The sequence below is a fragment of the Dinoponera quadriceps genome, unplaced genomic scaffold, assembly GCF_001313825.1.
Source record: "Dinoponera quadriceps isolate SergipeBrazil2010 unplaced genomic scaffold, ASM131382v1 scaffold2305, whole genome shotgun sequence".
NCBI lineage: Eukaryota > Metazoa > Arthropoda > Insecta > Hymenoptera > Formicidae > Dinoponera > Dinoponera quadriceps.
The window spans coordinates 982,415-1,001,191 of NW_014556411.1; the positions used below are offsets into that span (position 1 = coordinate 982,415).

At 46.3% G+C, this 18,777-nt stretch overlaps 1 protein-coding gene across 2 annotated transcripts in view; it reads left to right on the forward strand.

Annotated features, from left to right (window-relative positions):
* LOC106747328 overlaps positions 1 to 18,777 on the forward strand; it is a 45,203-nt gene that overhangs the window by 17,551 nt on the left and 8,875 nt on the right. The window contains exons 1-2 of one of the 2 annotated variants that reach the window (XM_014624737.1): positions 7,240 to 7,338; positions 18,503 to 18,608. In XM_014624737.1, the coding sequence (XP_014480223.1) occupies positions 18,518 to 18,608 (91 nt within the window). In that variant the 5' untranslated portion in view covers positions 7,240 to 7,338; positions 18,503 to 18,517. Of the gene's footprint in view, positions 1 to 7,239; positions 7,339 to 18,502; positions 18,609 to 18,777 lie in introns of those variants that run through there. The other variant, XM_014624735.1, reaches the window with a different exon arrangement.

The window sequence follows — 18,777 nt, forward strand, 5'->3', positions numbered from 1 at the left end:
CAAGGTGCAGCTATACTGCTCGCTATAGCATCTTGGTTGAAATAGCTAATAAATTCAGGTTGCGGTAACAGTGACATTAACTATTCCTAGTTTAGCTCCCACGGCCAATGTTTTCTCGGCGTTTATATTATGTGTGGTATAAATATATTATCAGAAATTTATCTTGCCATATATTTGTGTTATCGCCACGTGTGAAAGCAGTGAACTACGTATCATTATCGAAACTTTCATGATTAATCCGAGAACTTTCCGATATTATTACATAAACGACTTTATAGTGATCTCACTTATTACAACATTTGTCAGTTAAAGTTTAAACATTTCCCTTTAAAACAAGCCTTGACTGACCTTAACGGCTGAATAAATTAATATATAAATTTACGAAAGATATGCTTTTTTTAAACATACCGGGGCACATATATCCCGCCGGACGTGAAAGAGTTAAAAATACTCGTTAAATGGTATTGCGGGAGAAACCTGTCGGGAGAAACGTTGCCGGCATGAATGAAAACTTACTCGAGAGCGACGCAAGCATGCGAAAGATAACGCGTAACGTAGCCGACGTGGATACGGCTTCCGGTGCGAATCGGGAGGAAACGGTCGAGGCTCTTCGTGCCGCGACGGGGGGACGCCAGGGCGCGTCGGCTCGGCGCTGAGAGTACGCGTTTACGGCGGACAGCTGCATCCCCGTCCTCTGGCATCCGCGACGCATCAAACGACGCACGTGCCCTCACGCACGGCCCACGCGCGTTCTTCGATGAGGGATCGCCACGCGGCGCGGCGGGCGCGAAACTTGTTTACGCGACGGAGCACCGTCGCACATTCCACCGCGTAAGTTGCAGTTATTCAGAGAGCCTTGACTCGCGGCCGCCAAGTAGGTGCACCTCGCGCATTGCACGCGGGCGTGAGAGAGAGAGAGAGAGAGACCTGCCGACTCAGCGAGGTGAGGCAGAGAGGATTGCGCGACCGCGCACCGGAATTAATTGTAGACCGCGTAAAATGTGCACAATAGCATGAGCGCGAGGAATACTCTGTCTTCTCTCTCTCTCTCTCTTCTGTTTCATACCGTTGACGTGCTCCTCGTGCCAGCGAGTCGGTCCGCGGATCCATAGTATGGTTGTCACGATCAATCTCCGCGTGACACCGGATGAAAGAAAAAATTTCCAGTAAGACGGTAACAAATGACTCACCGTGCTGCTTGTCACTATTAATCTCCGCGCGACATAGATGGGCTAAAATGTCCTCGTCGTCGTCATCGTCGTCGGTGATGTGCCGATAGATAATTGATCGCGAGCGAACGCCGCATCGAAAAGTGATCCGACTTAATTCGGCTTTTATCTCGCGTCAGAATTAGCCGGACGCGTTTACCTGATCGAATTCCTCGTATTCGCGCTCTTCTAATCGCGATTGAATTGGCAACCGATAAAGGGACACCTCTCAATTGCGTCGTGCCCTTGGTGTAGACTTAAGTCGCGTTCTCGCGTCACGTTTCGCACGTTCAATTTGCGATCGATAGAAATTCATCGGGGACAGCCTATCTTCTTACGTGCGCGGCCGGCGCGCGCGTGGGCGATCGGCGACCATAATAAGAAGGAAAACCAATTAACTGTGGGCTGGGTAGCGACATGAATCATAAACCGACGGGGACCCCATGAACGCACGCCGAGGGATATGGCAATCTCCCCCTTCGGCTGGAACTTCGATCCTCCAATGGAAATTGCCTCAGAATCGCGCTCCGGCGTGGAACAGATTTTTGTCTACTTCATGAATTTCATTAAAGAAATATTTTAATGAAACTTATTGAGCTCATTTGAATTCTCCCGATCTCGTTGAAGAAGCATTTTAATGGGATTTAATTAAGTTTTTCGACGGTACAAAAGTACCTGCAAGGACGATAAATATTTTCTTGACTCCAAATTTTTTGGTTTATCTCATGAATTTCATGGGAAAACCAATTACGATGAAACTCGACTAGTTTTTTTTTTTTTTTCAACAGATCAAAGGTACAGAATTATAACGACGATAGATTTTCTCGATTCCAAATTTTTCTCATTTTATAATATTCATTGAAGAAGTATTTTAGTGAAAATCGTTAAATCCATTTAAATACTGTCGATCTCTTTAAAGAGACATTTTTAATTCCAATTTACTCAACCCTTTGCACTCGAGGGCTCCGGAGCGGAGCCATTTAAAATTTGTCTTCAAACTTAAAACAAACTATTAACAACTATTAACAAATTAACAAAATTAAAAAAACAATAACATGCAACAATGACTTTTCTTTTAATGCGCATATCATTTACTTATATGTGAATATGATCTTTCCACTGAAATTGCTTCGAGTTGCTGGTAATATGAATGAAAAAAGAACTTCGAGTGCAAAAGGATTAATTTCTTTTTAACGATCGTGTATATGAAATTTACGACGACATAAATACTATCAAGTTTTTTCTCCCGTTACTTTTTGCTCACGTCCGTTAATTGAATTCTCACGAGATCGAGATGCATCGATTGAGCGGGAACGCTGATATGACGTTCGTCATTCGTCCTCTGCGAATACTATAGGCTATTATGCACGGAGATCTCGCAACACCTTAAGGTCAATGAATCGCTCGAGCTGAGGCTGATCACTCGTCGGCTGAATTTGTTCGAAAGCATCCTCGCGGGAGCGCGTTGTAGAGAGAGAGAGAGAGAGAGAAAATCGCGCGCAAACCAGCGGCGCGGCGTTGCGCGCTCGGCGCTTTATCTGCCGCGTGGGAGGTCCGGATCAATGTAGTTTGCGATGGAACGCGAAAAATGACGTCGTGGTAATCGCGGCCAGTGGTTTATGGGCCGAGCTATCTGCTAGGAATAATGTGCGTGCGCGTTGCACGGAGAGTACACGCCGAGGTCAAGCGCAATGGTAGTCTTTTGTTCGACGAGAATACCGCCCGGACAAAGGAACTGCTCATAAAATATGCACCCTCCGAGAGAAAGACGTAGGAAAGTGCATACGGGACGTTTGACGATTTCTCACGTGCCGCCAGGTTTGAAAAAACTCGACTCGCGTGGCGCGAATTCCGCGGCCGATTTTTGCTGTCTAATGAGTCCTCGAGTTTCGAGCGTGTCGATGAACCGCTCTTTTTCTCACTCACGTGATGTGCACGACTTACTCGAGATGGAATTTATTTTACAACATATTTTTATTAAATTAAATTGTCCCACTTGTCTTCTTTACATAACTCAGTAAAATATCCGCTCGATGCTCCGTAAATTTCTCAGGGTGAAGTTTCACTGGAAATGTGGAGTCACTTGAATTCAAGTGATTTTTCACTCATCTAAAGTGAAATCTCGGAATTATCGAATGAATATTCTCACTCGAAATTGAAGAGCGCATCTATATGGTCACTCACAAAAAGGTTGCAACATGTTCTTTTTAAATATAGAAAGATATCTCTGACTTTGGAGGTAAACAATCAAGTAAGAGAAAGAGATTGGCTTAAAAGAGCTCTCTTCTCCCATTAGACACGGGATGCGTTCCGAAACTTAAACAAAAAGTGTCGCAACCTTCTTGTGACTGTCACATACTTACAGTCACAGAGACATGTTCGCTCCGATCGATCGAAACATTCGCTCATGCGGAGTCAGAATCCGCTCTGTGCTTGAGTGAGACATTCGCTCTTCTCGAGTGGCGGTATTTTCACTGTCGCTTTGAGACAAAATACCGCCACTTTTCGCTCGTTTCAAACGAGACACCGCTCCGAGAGATTCGGAGAGTGCTATCTGTGGAAATCTCTCTGCCGCATAATTATTCCTCGTTCTCGTGCTTATACTCGCATTATGCGCTTCTTATAATCGCCTATCATGCGCCAAATTAAAAATAACAGTAATCTGCTTAATGCGCGTAATCACATGGTTGCGCCGGTACGGTCCCTCGGTGCAGTTAGAACATGCATATTTCGGTCAGCCGGCTAAGCCCCCGCGGGCAATCTCGAGGATAAGAGACCTGTGATTTCTCTGGCGGTGTACTCGCGTATACGGACAAGGTTAACCGGTCGATGAGCTCAGGAGTCAAGCTGGAAGCGATCGTCCAACGTCTATGTAGCGATTTGTTGTCACGCACGGCGGGCTTTCTATTCCTCCGCGGCATGCAAAATCACCACGTGTGTGGAAATCCGGTTTCCGCTCTTCCGACGTCCGAGATCTTTCCACCGGACTCACACGCCACATTTCCGGGGATGTATCTGGGAGGCGGAACGCGCGCGCGAAGGAATTCAGCCGATAACAAAAGTGCCGATCCCTTCCGGAAATGTTCTCCTCCGACAGTCGTTGAAAATGCGTTGAAATGTTGGAACACACGTCCGCTCCGACCGCTCGTCGTCGTCCTGTATATTTATGCGCTTTATTTACGACGTTTACTCGCGCTGTAATTATTCAGGAGATAACAGGCTCGATCGTATCGTAACAAGAAGTAAAGAATAAATTACGTTCGAGCGGTGCGCGATGTTTCCTCCGGAGAGCGTGTTCCCGGGTTACTTTTTCGTCGGCAACTGGTGAATTTCGTATTCAACGCCGGCGTCTCGCGCTCGATCGCGCGCACTCGGAAGAGTACGCCCGGGTACGCGAGATGTATAAATCAGCGGTTTCGCGATAGAAATTCCACGATGACCATATTCATCGCTCGCCGCTCCGTGTGCACGCCGTGTCGAAGCCGCGACGACGTGTTTCCCCTCTACGCGCGCGCGCGGTTACCGCGAGAGAACCGCGAGATACATCGCTCGCTAACTTGTAATTAGCATTACGCGCTTCGCTGCTTGAACAAACAGTTCGTAGGAGATGTCTGCGTCGGATTTCTCCCTCCTCCCCCTCCTGGCGATCGAGACTTCAGGTTTGATCGACGCAACTGACAGCAATTAACTACTTTTAGCGCGTTTCTTTCCCCATGTTGACGCTCCGTGGGCGCGCGCGCGCGCTAATGAACTTGCACATGTCGCGAGGAGTGTGTCGTAACGGTGTGGATCGCCGGCGTTAACGGTATCGGAACGCTTCTCGACACGTTTGTCCGTCTATTAACGCCTTTGTGGAGCGCGCTCTCTCGCGACAACCAGTAGTTACGTCTATTAATAAATGCGTATATCCCGTCGCGAGTAATGAATCTAAATCAGCGGCCGGCTGGATTTATGTTTATCGGTTCTTGGGCGCGGAGGAGGCATTTCCGCGACGATAAATCGACGGGGATTTTTCCGCGAAAATCAATCACCGCGCGCAAACACGCGCGCGCTCGAGCGCCGACGGGCGAGTTAATCGAATGATTAATTCGCTGGAATCGCCGGCGATGTCGAATGCGCGCGAGTCATCTCACGGACACACGGTCGCATCCTCGCGAGAAAGTTTTTTTGCCGGCATTATCGTGGCGTCTGACGCCGCTCAAGGTGGTAGATAAAGATTGTGTGCGTGTGAGACGGAGAGAGAGGCCTCGACGGGGAGATTTGACGGATCGAAAATCGCGAGCTCCTTTCAGCCAAGGTCGCGCGCCGTGGATTTGGAAATGACGTCTACACGGATAATTTACGCATCGTCTACAATGAGTGACGCTCACACGGACTTTTTCCGTCTGGACAATGTAAACTACGTAAAATATTATAAATTATGTAACACAGTGCGAGGAGTAGGATATACGTTACTAGTCTAAATTAGTTTGAACTGTGAAATTCGGTCCACGTATTCGATTTTGGTGTTAATTATGAAGATATTTAATATTAAAAAATTGAACAAACTGGTATATGTATGTAGGTGATATAGAATGTTATCATTTAAATTCAGCTGCGTGCCTTTAAAGACAGTTTTCCTTAGTTCCTTATTACAATAGGCACGTGTATAATACTTACTTTTCCGTTTCATCTGAAATCACGCTCGCCCATGATTGATTTTGTTTCGCATCGTAAAGTACGAAAAAATTGTGTCGTTATATTTAAGCGAAATAATTTCACCAACTCTTAATAAGTGATATCAGGTTAAGTTAGATATAGTCCATTTAATATATCTAATATATTTATGTATTGATATAAAAGTGTACACGTTGCTAATAATACAAATGTTATCATTCAGTCTGTACGAGAGCTCCCGACAGAAACAAAGTATAAAAATAAGACTTGAGAAATATGAGAAAAAGACGAACGATTCCACAATGGTTCATAGATCACTTATTGCCTGTGTAGATAACGTGCACATAGTTTACATTGTCCACGCGTAGACGTAGACTTATTGTATTTCACGCGTGAACGCCCAACCTTGCTTCCGAGCCAAGTAAGAGGCAAGTTATCGGTGAATTTTTGCGTCGCCGGAGATAAAAACGCGAGTATGTGTGCATTGCTGTGCATCGCGAGAGCTGGAAAAAAAGAATGGTTATCGTCACTACGGGAGATTCAGAGAAAGATGAAGGACGGTCGAGTCGTCGTCGTCGTCGCGACTCGACAAGTCATTCAGTTCGTAGCGTTAATGCTTGTATAATTGCGTGCGTAAATGCGTTCGACTCCGCGTTCGACTGAATGAGGAAATGAAATAAATATGAACGGTATACTCGCGACGCGAGTGAACGGGCAGCCGCGATCGGCGACGCGAGCTCTGCCGCGCTGTTGTGCGCACGAAAATTATACTTATCGTCATAGATCACGCCGCGGTCGCGGCAAACAAGTGTCACTGTGACGTCAATGAGACCGACAAGTGCATACGATTCGTCGACGCGCTTTTATCTATCTATGCGATTGTCGCACGATGCGGCGTTTCCGATGCGCGGCGTAACGTCACGGACGCGGTACGTTTCAACGCAAATTGCCGATCGGCGTCGATCGCGCGTCAATCCGCCGATCGATATTATATCGAACGCTACCGATATCGCTCGCTCGCGTTATCGCGTCCGATGTCCGCGCCACTTCTTTTTCCTCTTTCTCTCTATCTCCTTTTGATGCGCATTTGCGAAACGTGGTGTCGTTTCACGAAGACCGGCGATCCACAATAGACGCGGTAACTTTTCAACCTTTCGCTCTAAGCGGCGACGTGTTACGTAATTTCTGACAGAACTGCGCCGCCGAAAATCGTGATAGCGCTTGAATCTTAGGAATTCCGAGGTCTGGTAGCGCCGGAAACTCTTGCCTTTTGCTGGAAACTACAAATTTACAATTTCATGCTCAGAGCGAAAGGCCGAAAAAGCTTTACCTCAGTTTGCTGTTGCAGATACAGCGGCGTGAAGCGATCGATCGCGACTGACGACGATAGATCACGGACCGTCGAATGACGGATTGATTTCTCGAGTGCGCTTTTCTCTCACACGACTTGTCGAATTTTCCTCGGGCATCGAACGTACGTATTCTCTCGGCGAAAGTAATCTTATCCGTCCGACGGGGACGCCCCGTAGGATCTAGCTCGATGCACGCTCGGCGCGACGCGAGGAGAGAGAAACACCGCAAGAGGATGAAATTATAGTTTTCCGCGCGGATCGGTGGGAAAAATCACATCCGCGCGGTTCTCCTCGCGTCCTGCAGCGCCGAGAAATGAATACGGTAACGGAACCTGTTTAACCAATGAGGGCTCCTTCTCAGAAACAATTTGCCCGTGTTTCTTTGTGCAGTTTTACCATTCGCTCGCTTGTTTTTGTTGTTCTGGCTGGGAGCCAGCGATTTCGCATTTTCTAGCACGGATCTTCGTCCGTCACGCGCAGATTGTCCGTTTCTACTGCGTAATTAGGGGATACTTATTGCCACACGGCCGGCACAGTAGGAATCGCGATGGATATTTTGCGTCGCGCTCGCGATGACTATTGATTTTTAACGGTTGCTAATTAACCGTGAAATGCATTTAACGCGGCCCTCACCCGCTCGCTATACCTCCCCTCCTGCTGCTACGATAACACTTCGGTACCGTAAAAACCGTGTCGGTCGCGCGGCTCAACACAAAAGACGTAATTCTCGCGTGTAATGCAAGTATTAATAAGAGAGCCATATGAATAACAAATGGGGAAAGTGTGGTGATAAAGAATGCTAATTGTATGCGCGTAACCGTTCATTTTATCGTGACCGGAGTTTCTCAAGTAAGAATCACCTACGACTTCTCATTGTAATTGGTCCAGCTTCTTATTTGATAAAGAATGGCGGAACTGATATGATGAGAGATGAATAATAATAAAATAATGGAAAAATTAATTTTTAAAAAATTACAAAACATATATATATATATATATATAATACACATATATTCGCACAAGAAAATGTGTCCGAGCTCGATATATTGTAGACACCCCTCATGGATAAAGACAAAGCAGACGCGATTTTTGATAAAAAAGTCGGAGATGGCTTAGATAGATGTTTTACTCGAGGAGCTCTAATTATGACATCTATATAACCGGCGAGATCTTTGGCCTCGCCGGCGTAAATTTCGTCAGCGCGTATTCGCGATATCGTCGTTTATCGTCGTTAAAAGTGCACGCGTTTCCGCGGTCATGGAAAAAACATACTCGATAAGAAGACGAGCGCGGAACGACGGCGCCACCGCTGCCACCGTCTCCGCTGAGCGCCGCTGTCGCCCGATTTGTGATTTTCATTCGCGTTTCCTCTCCTTCCTCTGGCGCCACGACGTCATTTCTTGTCGCAACTCGTGCACGATTCCGTTCTTGCGAGCGTGTGCGCGCGCTCGCAACAGCGGTAGTGTTTTTCCATGGGCGCAATAACGCGCGATCGCGCGCGCGCGCGAGCGCGCGGAGACACTTCGCTTCGCGCTCGCGTGCTCGCGTGCGCGCGCTCGGATGTGTTTGCCCACCGAAAATAGACGGCCGCATCTGTCGTTCGACGTTTTGTAGCCTGAAACTTTTGTTGCTCATCATCTGCGTAGAAAACGGGAAAAAGGAGGAGACAGCGAGCGAGCGAGAGAGAGGGAGAGAACGAGAGAGAGAGAGAGAGGGGGATGATGGGAGGGGGAGGGAGAAGGGGGAAAAAGAATGAATGAGTGGATATAAATAATATATAATTATGCAGCGAGATAAAATCTCTCTTTGAGCAACTAATTGAAAGTGCCAGCGCAAATGGCAGCAGTCACGCGAAATAATTACACGGCCGATGCGTTTAGCGCGAACTAAACAAAGAGCGAGACAGATCGACGGATAAAGAACGAGAAACGAATAAGCAAACAATCAATAAGCGTCTGACAACTAGAAGCCCGTGGACGAGAGCCTGGCGATAATAAGGGGAAAATGACTGGAGCAAAAACAATTGGAGATGATGACGTTGCGTTACGAAGACGATGCGTTTCGCTTGAACCATGAGTGAAAATAGTTACGTGCGCACGAAGAAAATAAGTTCTGCTGGAGCAACAAATTGTCCGTTAATACAGTGGCAGCAAAAGAAATTTGTCGGACAAAAAGATAATTTTGCTGTTGCAGCAAAACGTCGTTGCGACAGCGTTCAAATTTAATCGGCGCAACCAAATTATTTTGCTCTATCCGTGTATCCAGTAAATAGCAACTGACACTCATAACAAATCTTTCTGCCAAACAATTTCTTTTTTGCTATCACTATATCAACAAACAGTTTGCTGTTCTGACAAGATTTTTTTCTCTATAGTCATGCGCTCTGCCGAACGCAATACGCGGCGCACAGCTAGTCTTGGCTTTTTCTCTTTGCTTCGAAATCTTATTTCACGGTGAGATCCGACAGAGATCATACACCGAGTATGACCAAGAACAAACGGAGAGAGAGAGAGAGAGGAAAAAGAAAGATAGAGGACACGTGCCATGTGCGGTGTCATCGTGCTACTCCCTCGAATCGCTCCCGACGTTTTCCGCCGTGTCATCATGTGTGCGCCGCTAAACCTCGACGATGAGTTTTCCTCGTTGCCGTGTCACCAATAATCACGTCACTAGCCTCAGCATTATTTCCCCGCGATATTTCCCGCGTGATTTCCTTCTAGGAAGCCTACTCTACGTGCCAATACTCCTGTCGGTGATAGGTTCGCGATGTTGACATTTTTCGCAGTTTCGCGATCACACACACGCACACACACCGGACTGAAATTCCGACGAGCCGGCTTCGCCGCCGTGACACCGCCGATTACATCACTTGCCCGCGTTATTTCGCAACGCGTATCGCGTTCGGGTCCTTCTTCCACGTAACGCTTGTTTGTTGAAGATAGATGCGCAATTCACGTGAATCGCCGCCTCCGCTCGCGGCGGTTTCCAGTGACTGCGGTCATGCTGTATTTGGGGAGATTTCGCTGTAAAAATAAAACTATGATTTATCATTGTTATATGGCGCGAGATAAAAGCCGCGGAGCGACGGGGGATAAGTGGCGAGGTTACGTTAGACTTTCCTCTTGGTCTCGCGATTTCTTAATTTCGCCGCGTGAATCCCCTTTCTCGCGCGCGCGCGACGACGAGACCGTTCTTGGAAAATTTCGCTCGCGTTTTCTGCATGCGACAAACACGGCGGGCACGTCTCATCGTGCGCAAATAAAATTTCGCGCGTCAATAATAACAGGGAAATCGACATGTGAACAAATACAGGCGGGATACACGAAAGAAACCAAATAACCCCCGACGCATCATCTGCGCGCGGCTGCTTGTAGTATCAACATTTGTAGGAAAAATATTTACTGCGCAATCACATCGTCGCGCCATCAAATGGGACGCGATCATCGTGCGGAACGTTAAAATTCACGGGAACTCGCGAGAAACGAGCGAATTACATTGTACATCGTGGAAATTGTGCTCGGGATACCGATGTGTGAAGGTGCTTACGACGCGAACGCTCGAGCTGTCCGAGTTGAAATTTTACTTCTACATTAAGTCTCCTATTGTGCTCCTTTGATGCTACAAGTAGGAAATTATTTCCGTTTTCTCCACTTGAAAATTTGGAATTAAGTGGACGTAATGTAGGACTAAAATTTCGACTCGGGCATCGCTCCCCCTTCCTCACGTTTCTCGTCGCGTAAGCGCTCGCTGCACCCCCGTTCCTCCCCCCTGTTAACTCGAATTTTTATGCATGCGAAGTCGCGTGCGGGTCGCGTGCTGGCATCACCCTTCCGTGCGGCACTGTTAAAATATTCATCCACCTATCGGCGTCCGGCATCTGGGAACAGCGGGCTTCACATTCGCCCATGTAAAACGCTCACTTTGCCACCTGCAGCGAGTTTTGACCCCTCGCCCGGAGCGAGAGAGATTATCTGAACTGGCATCTGGATGGAATTAACGTTGCAATATCGTCAGATGACGCAACAAACTGCGCCGTTCCACACTCGAAGCCAGAGGTTACGGTTGGCGGCCGATATGTATATCGATATTTCGACGACATTTCGGAAAAACTCTCCATGGTCGAATTCGACTTTATTTACGAGACCTACGGAGACCTGCTGGTGTTTATCGGGATATATGAATAATCGTTTCCGGTATTTGACGTCATAACGGAATGTACATACATAATTCAGTATTTATGATAGAAAATTTGAAATGGAAACGCGACACACATAAGAATGATTGATAATTAATATGAAGCAAGTACGATTATGTGTTTTAATTACATTCCGACGTTGTGAAGAAAAGTCAATCAGACGCAAAGCGTACTCGTTCGAGAATTATCTACGTGTAACTTGTCGCGCACTTTGCGTTACTTTGCGACCGACGCCGTATATCTCGTTCTCTCTTTTTGATTTTCTTTTCCCACGCGAAGGTAATCCGCGATAAAAGAGGTTCTCACGTCGAATTCGCCTCGAGAAATTCATTCCCAGTCCAATTGCCGGCAGACTTTCGTCTTTTGTTATGATAATGTAATCGGAGCAGAGCTCAGAAGTGTAATCGACATTGAACGGCGGAAGAACTATAGTACACGCATTGTCGCAATTGAGCGGATTTATTGCAGTGATTGCGCTAAGACGGTGCGCAGGCGCGGAGGCCTTCGCGCTGCATTAATAATGTCGGGACTAAAACAACCGACGTCATTCATTTCAACGCTAACGAGGGGAAAACTTTGGCCACGCGCACAAAGACACCGCTTTCCGGTGTTCCCGGACAATCGGACTCGCAAATTTCGCGAATCTGCATAATTGGAGGATTGATTTTAATCCGCGAAACGGCTCACGCTTCAATTCGTGCATTAAATTCAAAGGACGCTGCGTCCTGCTCGGAATAAGCGATTCGATCGCGTTAACGTGGGAACACGAGTCTGAACGCCGTTCAAACGCTTGGAATTTGCGCCACGCTGAGCAACGATTATCCTCAAAGTGGAGGCGGAAGAAAAAGCCGGCTGGCGATTTACGCGCATGAAGATGATTCGTGGAAACGCTACGCTCTGAATGGCGGTGACGAGATTCGATCGCAGCGTCCTCACGGAGTTCAGCCGAGATCCGCGTGTGTCTCATGATGTCTTATTCATGAGTGATAACGGAGAGCGTAGGTCGGTCTGCACTTTAACGCCTCTCTCGCGCGGCGCGAGTTCTAAATCGCGCGAGTGTTTCGTCACCCCCGGCGCCGCGATATTTCGCGCCGCTTTCTGCATAATTCAGCCGGTACGACGCATAAACGGGGTTAAAATATCGTCAGCATCCGCTCCGCGCCGAGACGGGCGCGAAATCCGCCCGATCCCATGTGCGAATCGTATACATTCGGCCGTGCTGCGCAGACGGCCGATTCGCCACTGAAAAACGGATCTCACGTTGCGCACCGATAGAAAATTACAGTTATTTCCGGCGCTAAACATATTTTATAGCAGCGGTAACATGCATGTGAGCTTATTATCGCTGACGTTATAGTAACACTTTTGCGAAAAATGGTTCTCCCAACTATTTTGTGGCTAAAATAAAAATAAAATAAAAAAAAGGTATCTCTAATACGCCGGAAACGACTATAATTTTTTATCAGCGCGATAGGTCAGTACGCCTTAAATAGGAAAGCGGGAAGTATCCGTAAAACCTGGATAGAGCAGTGCTACACTGAGAAAAAATATATGATATAAATACACTGAAGGAAGTATAATTGAGGTCGGAAGAAACTAATTGCAACATAAGAGCAGTTGCCTTTCAAGGCAACCCAGAGTTCGATCCCAGCCTAGTTTACTTGGTTCCGATGTGTTTTTACTTCGTATGACGTTAAGAATGGCTATCTGCAGGTGTACAAATACTTTCAGTCATGTTCTGACCTTCTTTCCATCGTCACATTATGGTTGTGGTATTAACAGTTGTTACAGTAGCAATAATCATTATTGGGAACCGGTACTATCTCAATACTGCGAATTGATAATTTCTGGTACTTTTGCAGTACATTGAAAGAAATTATAGTTATTTCCGAAAAATAGAAGCGTGTGGTAGCGAGAGATTATTTTCGCTCTTCGTCGTGCAAGCGACGATCTTGCAGATTTAGCGGTGGAACTGCTGGGTTGTCGGGCGCAGCTCTTAATGTCGCACGATGCCTCGAGTCGCGTCGCGACGACGTCTGTGCACACTTTACTTGTCGACGTTGAACGACGTCGACGAGAAACGACCGCGGATTCTGTCGCGGCTTTTTTTAAGCCAAGTTGCATCGTTGTATGTGCATCGTCGGCGAATCCATGAACTGAACTTTGTGGCACGAAGATTTGCGGCTGTCTTTTTAATGGAGAGCCACTCCAACAAGCTGTAAAGTTCATTGCGGCCAGTCGAACCTCAGTGTCTTTCTTATGTCTATTATTCTTATCTATTATATTTGGGAAAAATTAGGAAAAATCATGACGAGATATCTTAGGACTGTTAAAGGAGGGAAAAATCACACGAAAATGAAAGCGGCTTGTGGTCAGTCCGACCTGTCCGGCCTTTCGGGGTTAAAAACGCGTGACATCGATTCTTTATTCTCTCTGAAATACATAGACATGATAAAATTACACAGAGAAAATTAATTCAGAGAAATGGTAGATTTTACCGTCGTAGTGAATAAATCAACATACAGGGTATTTCTCAAGCACTGTGCAATATTTTAGGAATTGATTTTCGAGGTCACTTTTTATGAAAAAAAGCTCACGTGATAATATAACGCATAATTTCAGCGTAAAATTTGTTGTCTCTCCGGATTATTTGTCTCCGTGTATATTTGAAAATAAAATTATGTTCGTCATTTATATTTGCCATCTATTTCGAGTCACGTCGATCATTCACTGCCGCTTCTTATTTGCGCCAGTCCGACTTCACGCCTCGTGTCTTCGCAATAAAGAAGCACGTCGGCACGCTCAAATGGCGTGACGAAATTCGCCGTGCCCAATTCCGCCCTGGTGGGGTATGCTTTATACCCTCCAAAGAGACGACGGGGCTCAGACGTCGCGGCGGCATCCGGGCGCCGGCGAGTCTGGACTTTTCGAGCGTACGGCCCCCTGTTCGACGCCCATTTCGCCTTTCGTACGTAATCCTCGGCTTGATGCGGACCGCACGCAACGATCCGTAACTTCGGCGCATTTGCGTCGATGTTGCGACCACGACGGCGATGCGCGGAATTCCGTTCGGTCGATGGTGTGTTTAACGTTCACGGATGCGCGTGAGATCACAGCAACGACCATCGTGAATGCAAAGAAGTTGATGACGGAGAATAAAAAAATTTGCAATTATGTAACGTTCTTCTTTTAATCGGCGTTTCAGGTAAAATCGTAAGTCCGATACGACTGAGCGAAAAGGAGATTTCTCTCTTAAGACTAATCAGAAAATGTCACTGATTGTCAGTAAAATAGTATTCCACCGATAATTAGTAAGTGTTCGCTAATTTTTAGTGAAAACACTTCCACTTAGCTCTTTTGCCTTATATTTCACGAATTTTGGCCCCGTGAAAGGCCGCTGCAAATTCGCTATTACGCATCCATAGCAGAAGTATATGCACATAAACGTGTATGCATTTAATCATATGTCGCACTTAGCATAGTAGTTTATCCGATAGAAAACTCAAAGGCCACGGTCTCGGGTTCGAGTTCCATCAGGATAATCGTATTTTTTCAAATACGATGTAAGTTAAACCAATTAAACATAATTAAGAGTATTTTAGATAAAATCATTGATAACAATTTAAGATTGGTTAAGATAATGAAAAAAAAAAGCAATAAATATCTTTCTTCGCTGTTTCTGTGGTCAGATTTCCCCGATTGAAACAGTTGCTATTATTGACAGACTTTTTCAGCAAAATTCTCCTGATTGTAAATTATAAGTTCTATATTTATAACTATGACCCTCAGCGGTTACTGGTTGTTTCTCAGTGATAATACACTCACTGCACTTTAGAGAATTGTTACATAAAGCTAATTGATCCTACGCGATCATTGAGGGTCAATAAAAACGTCCAATTAGTTAATTAGCTTGACCCGTTCACACGCTCACAACTTTCTTCTTCGAGTCCCGTCGTTGCATTTTTACTGAAATGCAAAATACAAACGACGGGAATGGAAGAAACGTTCAATCCGATTCCACACATTGTTCGACTTCCCTAGATCGAGCCACGCGACCTTTTCCTGAACGAACTTATTGAAACGCTCTTGTCGCCTTTCCCCGAGCGATCTTATACAAAACCGAATCACGTTTCTCGTTTATGCTCGCCGAGGTTTAATTCCTTCGGATCGAATATGCATAACTCGCGAGTCATCGCGGCGCATTGGCGTCATAGTTCGTCGCGACGAATTTGCATAACTGCGGCAAATTAGAAGTATAATTTAACTCCGAAACGGTCGCGCGCCTGAATGCGATCCGAACGGTCGCATGGACGACAAATGTGTCCCATTTTAAATTGACACTTTCAATAAAAAGCTGTTTTGGAAAGTAACGATATTTATTTACATGAAAATAACAATCACAAAAGATCATGAAAGACGGACGAGAGAGCAGTTCCTAACCGACGAATACACGAAGGCGCAAGATGGATGCTTATTGTATTGATGTATCTTCCGAAAAATGAAATTTTGCGCGCATGGATGACGTCATCCGCGCGGCCATTGTCTTGTAAATACTCTCTTGTAAATTTCTTGAAATGAACGTGAAATGAACTTCAGGTTAAATTCTTTCTAACCTTGAGTGGCCGTATTTTCACTCGCTTGGAGTGAGTTCCCACACGTTCGGAGTGAAGTTCACTCCGGGAAAGTTTAGAGAGTAAAGAAAAGAGTAAGAGTAAAATGTACTACGATCAAGTAAATATTTGCCAAGGAGTATTGGAGTAATTATTTCACTCAGGTCAAGTAAATATTACTCAATGTGCTACATTCAACTAATATTTACTCGACCCAAATAGAATAATTACCCCCGTACTTTAGTATTAACATATTTACCTAAACTCATTTCTTTCCGGCGTTAATCAACGCGTGATAACATACAGGAGAACCGTAGCGGAGTCACGTAAAATTACGATTCTCGTTTCTCCGCGCTTTCGGGATTCTCTCATTCATTGCCGTTCCGACGGCAGTTTCGCCGCGCACCTTCACCGATACCTTCGCCAAGGTAAAACGATATCGCGCACGGCGCATCGGTACCACCGAGGCGTCTCCGGCGGAGTTTCCTGCGGCCGTTCGGAACGCGACGTGGAAACCGGAAGTCCCGCCGATTCGCCTTCTCTCGCGTCCCGTGCTATCGCGCGGCCGCAAAAAAGCGCCTTCTCGATCGCCACGGGACGATAAGATCGCCTGGTATCCCGCTGGCTGAACACGTCCGTTACCTCCGTAACCCCTCGCGACCCTATCGCCCCTACGCCGCTTCGCTGTGATAGCGCAGCGATATCGCTCGCCGTGCGAACAGCACGGTGTGATAAATGCGACGATGTGTTGCGCGATGATTCCTCGCACCGTGACTGGGCCGGCTAGAATGACAAAGATCGCCTAGTAAATCGGCCGGGGGTGCCGTTCTCTCTCTTTCTCACGCGGAAGGGAAGGAAGGTGGTGTGCAGAAGTATGCGCGCACCGTCGGACGGCCGCGGATATCGCGGATACGACTTCCACACGCGTATACAATCTGCGCCTCAATCTAGGGTTAAATTACAGGATTGACCCGCCGCCGCCGTTCCCTCCGCCGTCCCCTCCCCATCTCCTTCACGCCAGACACTTTGTAAAATACACCGTGTATTTATTGCTCCGCGACCCGGGTTGTTGCTCGTCGTCACGACCACCTTCTCTCTAAGCATGCGGCGTGTCGCGCTTGTGTATGCGCGGATCGACGTGTAACAGCCCCGCGGCACTTTCTAGACATAATGTCGGGCACGAACGCTATTTATATACCGGGCTGATTCACGGAGCTACACCGGCGTCACATCTCTCTCTCTCTTTCCTTGAGATCTGATTTCGGAATCTCGAAGCGTGCGATAAGTTTTTCGTACGCCCGTCGTCCGCGAGTGCGCGCGCACTCGCCGCGATGTTCGTCGCGAATTCCGTCTTATACACGGACAAAAACGGGACCACGAGAAATCTCGCGTTGATGTGGCAATGAATTATTATGTGATAATTATTATACGTGTGGGGATGTTTCGCGTGTGTGTACATATGTGTATATATAAGTATGTATGTATATTCTATTGAAACCAACTGTTCTTTAATTAGCCTGTTGCGACACTTTTCGAAGATACGAATGCGCGCTACTGAGCTGATAAATATGGATCTGTTTTCGAGCGATTGCGCGAGTTACGTTCGTGCGAATGTTAAATAAAGCATTGATCGAAGAGCGGCGCGCGCAAGCCTTCAACAACGTTCCGTGCCGCGTGTATCACCGGTAATACACGCTGAACTTTCCATTCGCGTTACTTTTGCTTTGGTTCCGTTGGACTCCGAAACGAAATATAATCCTGCGCTCGTGAAATAGATGATACGTGAAATATATCATGATGTAATATACATTTTGATAATTATTACGAGACGTATAATAAAATTTAGATCATGACGGGGGACAACGTGGATCATCGAAATCGCATAGAATTACGCCGGCACGGGACACGTTAAATCGTTGCATCGATCATTCATCGTATTGCGCACTGAAACAGAAAAATACTACGTTCAAATAATTATTTGCCAAGGAATATCGGGATAATAATCTCACCTGGGGATTAAGTAAATATTACACTTGAATGTAGTCACTTCTTTTAGTGTGCTACATTTAAGTGACATTTATTTATATTAAAAATTTTAATTTACATTAAAATAATTTACTTGGATAAACTTATTACTTCATAATTTACTCGGATTAAATAAAATATTACGTTAAGAAGAAAAGTGCTACATCTAAGTAATATTTACTTAATCCAAAGAAATGAAATAATTACTCGAATACTTCTTACCAAATGCTTAACCCGAATGCAGCATTTGTTTCTTTCGGCGGCATTTATTTCGCAATTTGACGACGGTTGCCGCGATTTTCAACTTTAACCGGCGCTCTTCGATTCGACGGAGCGCTCCGATCGCCCCCACAGAGCCATTTTATTACCTGACCGATCGATCCGCTCGTGACTAAATTAATCCATTTCTAACGAACGATCTCAATAGCGCGCTGATCGCCCTCTTCTCTGTTGCAGGATGAGAAGGTCACGATGCTGAGACCCGGATCCATACTGGGCCTCTTGGTCCTTGCGGCCGTCCTGAAGATCGCGGACTCGAACCGCTGTCTGACAATGCTGAAAGGTAAATCGCCGTCATTATCACCGGCTCGATCGTGCGGCTCAATTACGGCGCATTTGTCAGCTCGCGAAGAGACGCGATACTGCCCATCGGCTCTCTCTCTCTCTCTCTCTCTTTCTCTTCTCACGTCCTTGCGAAAACACCGCCACGTGAATCGATCGCGACCGGCTAA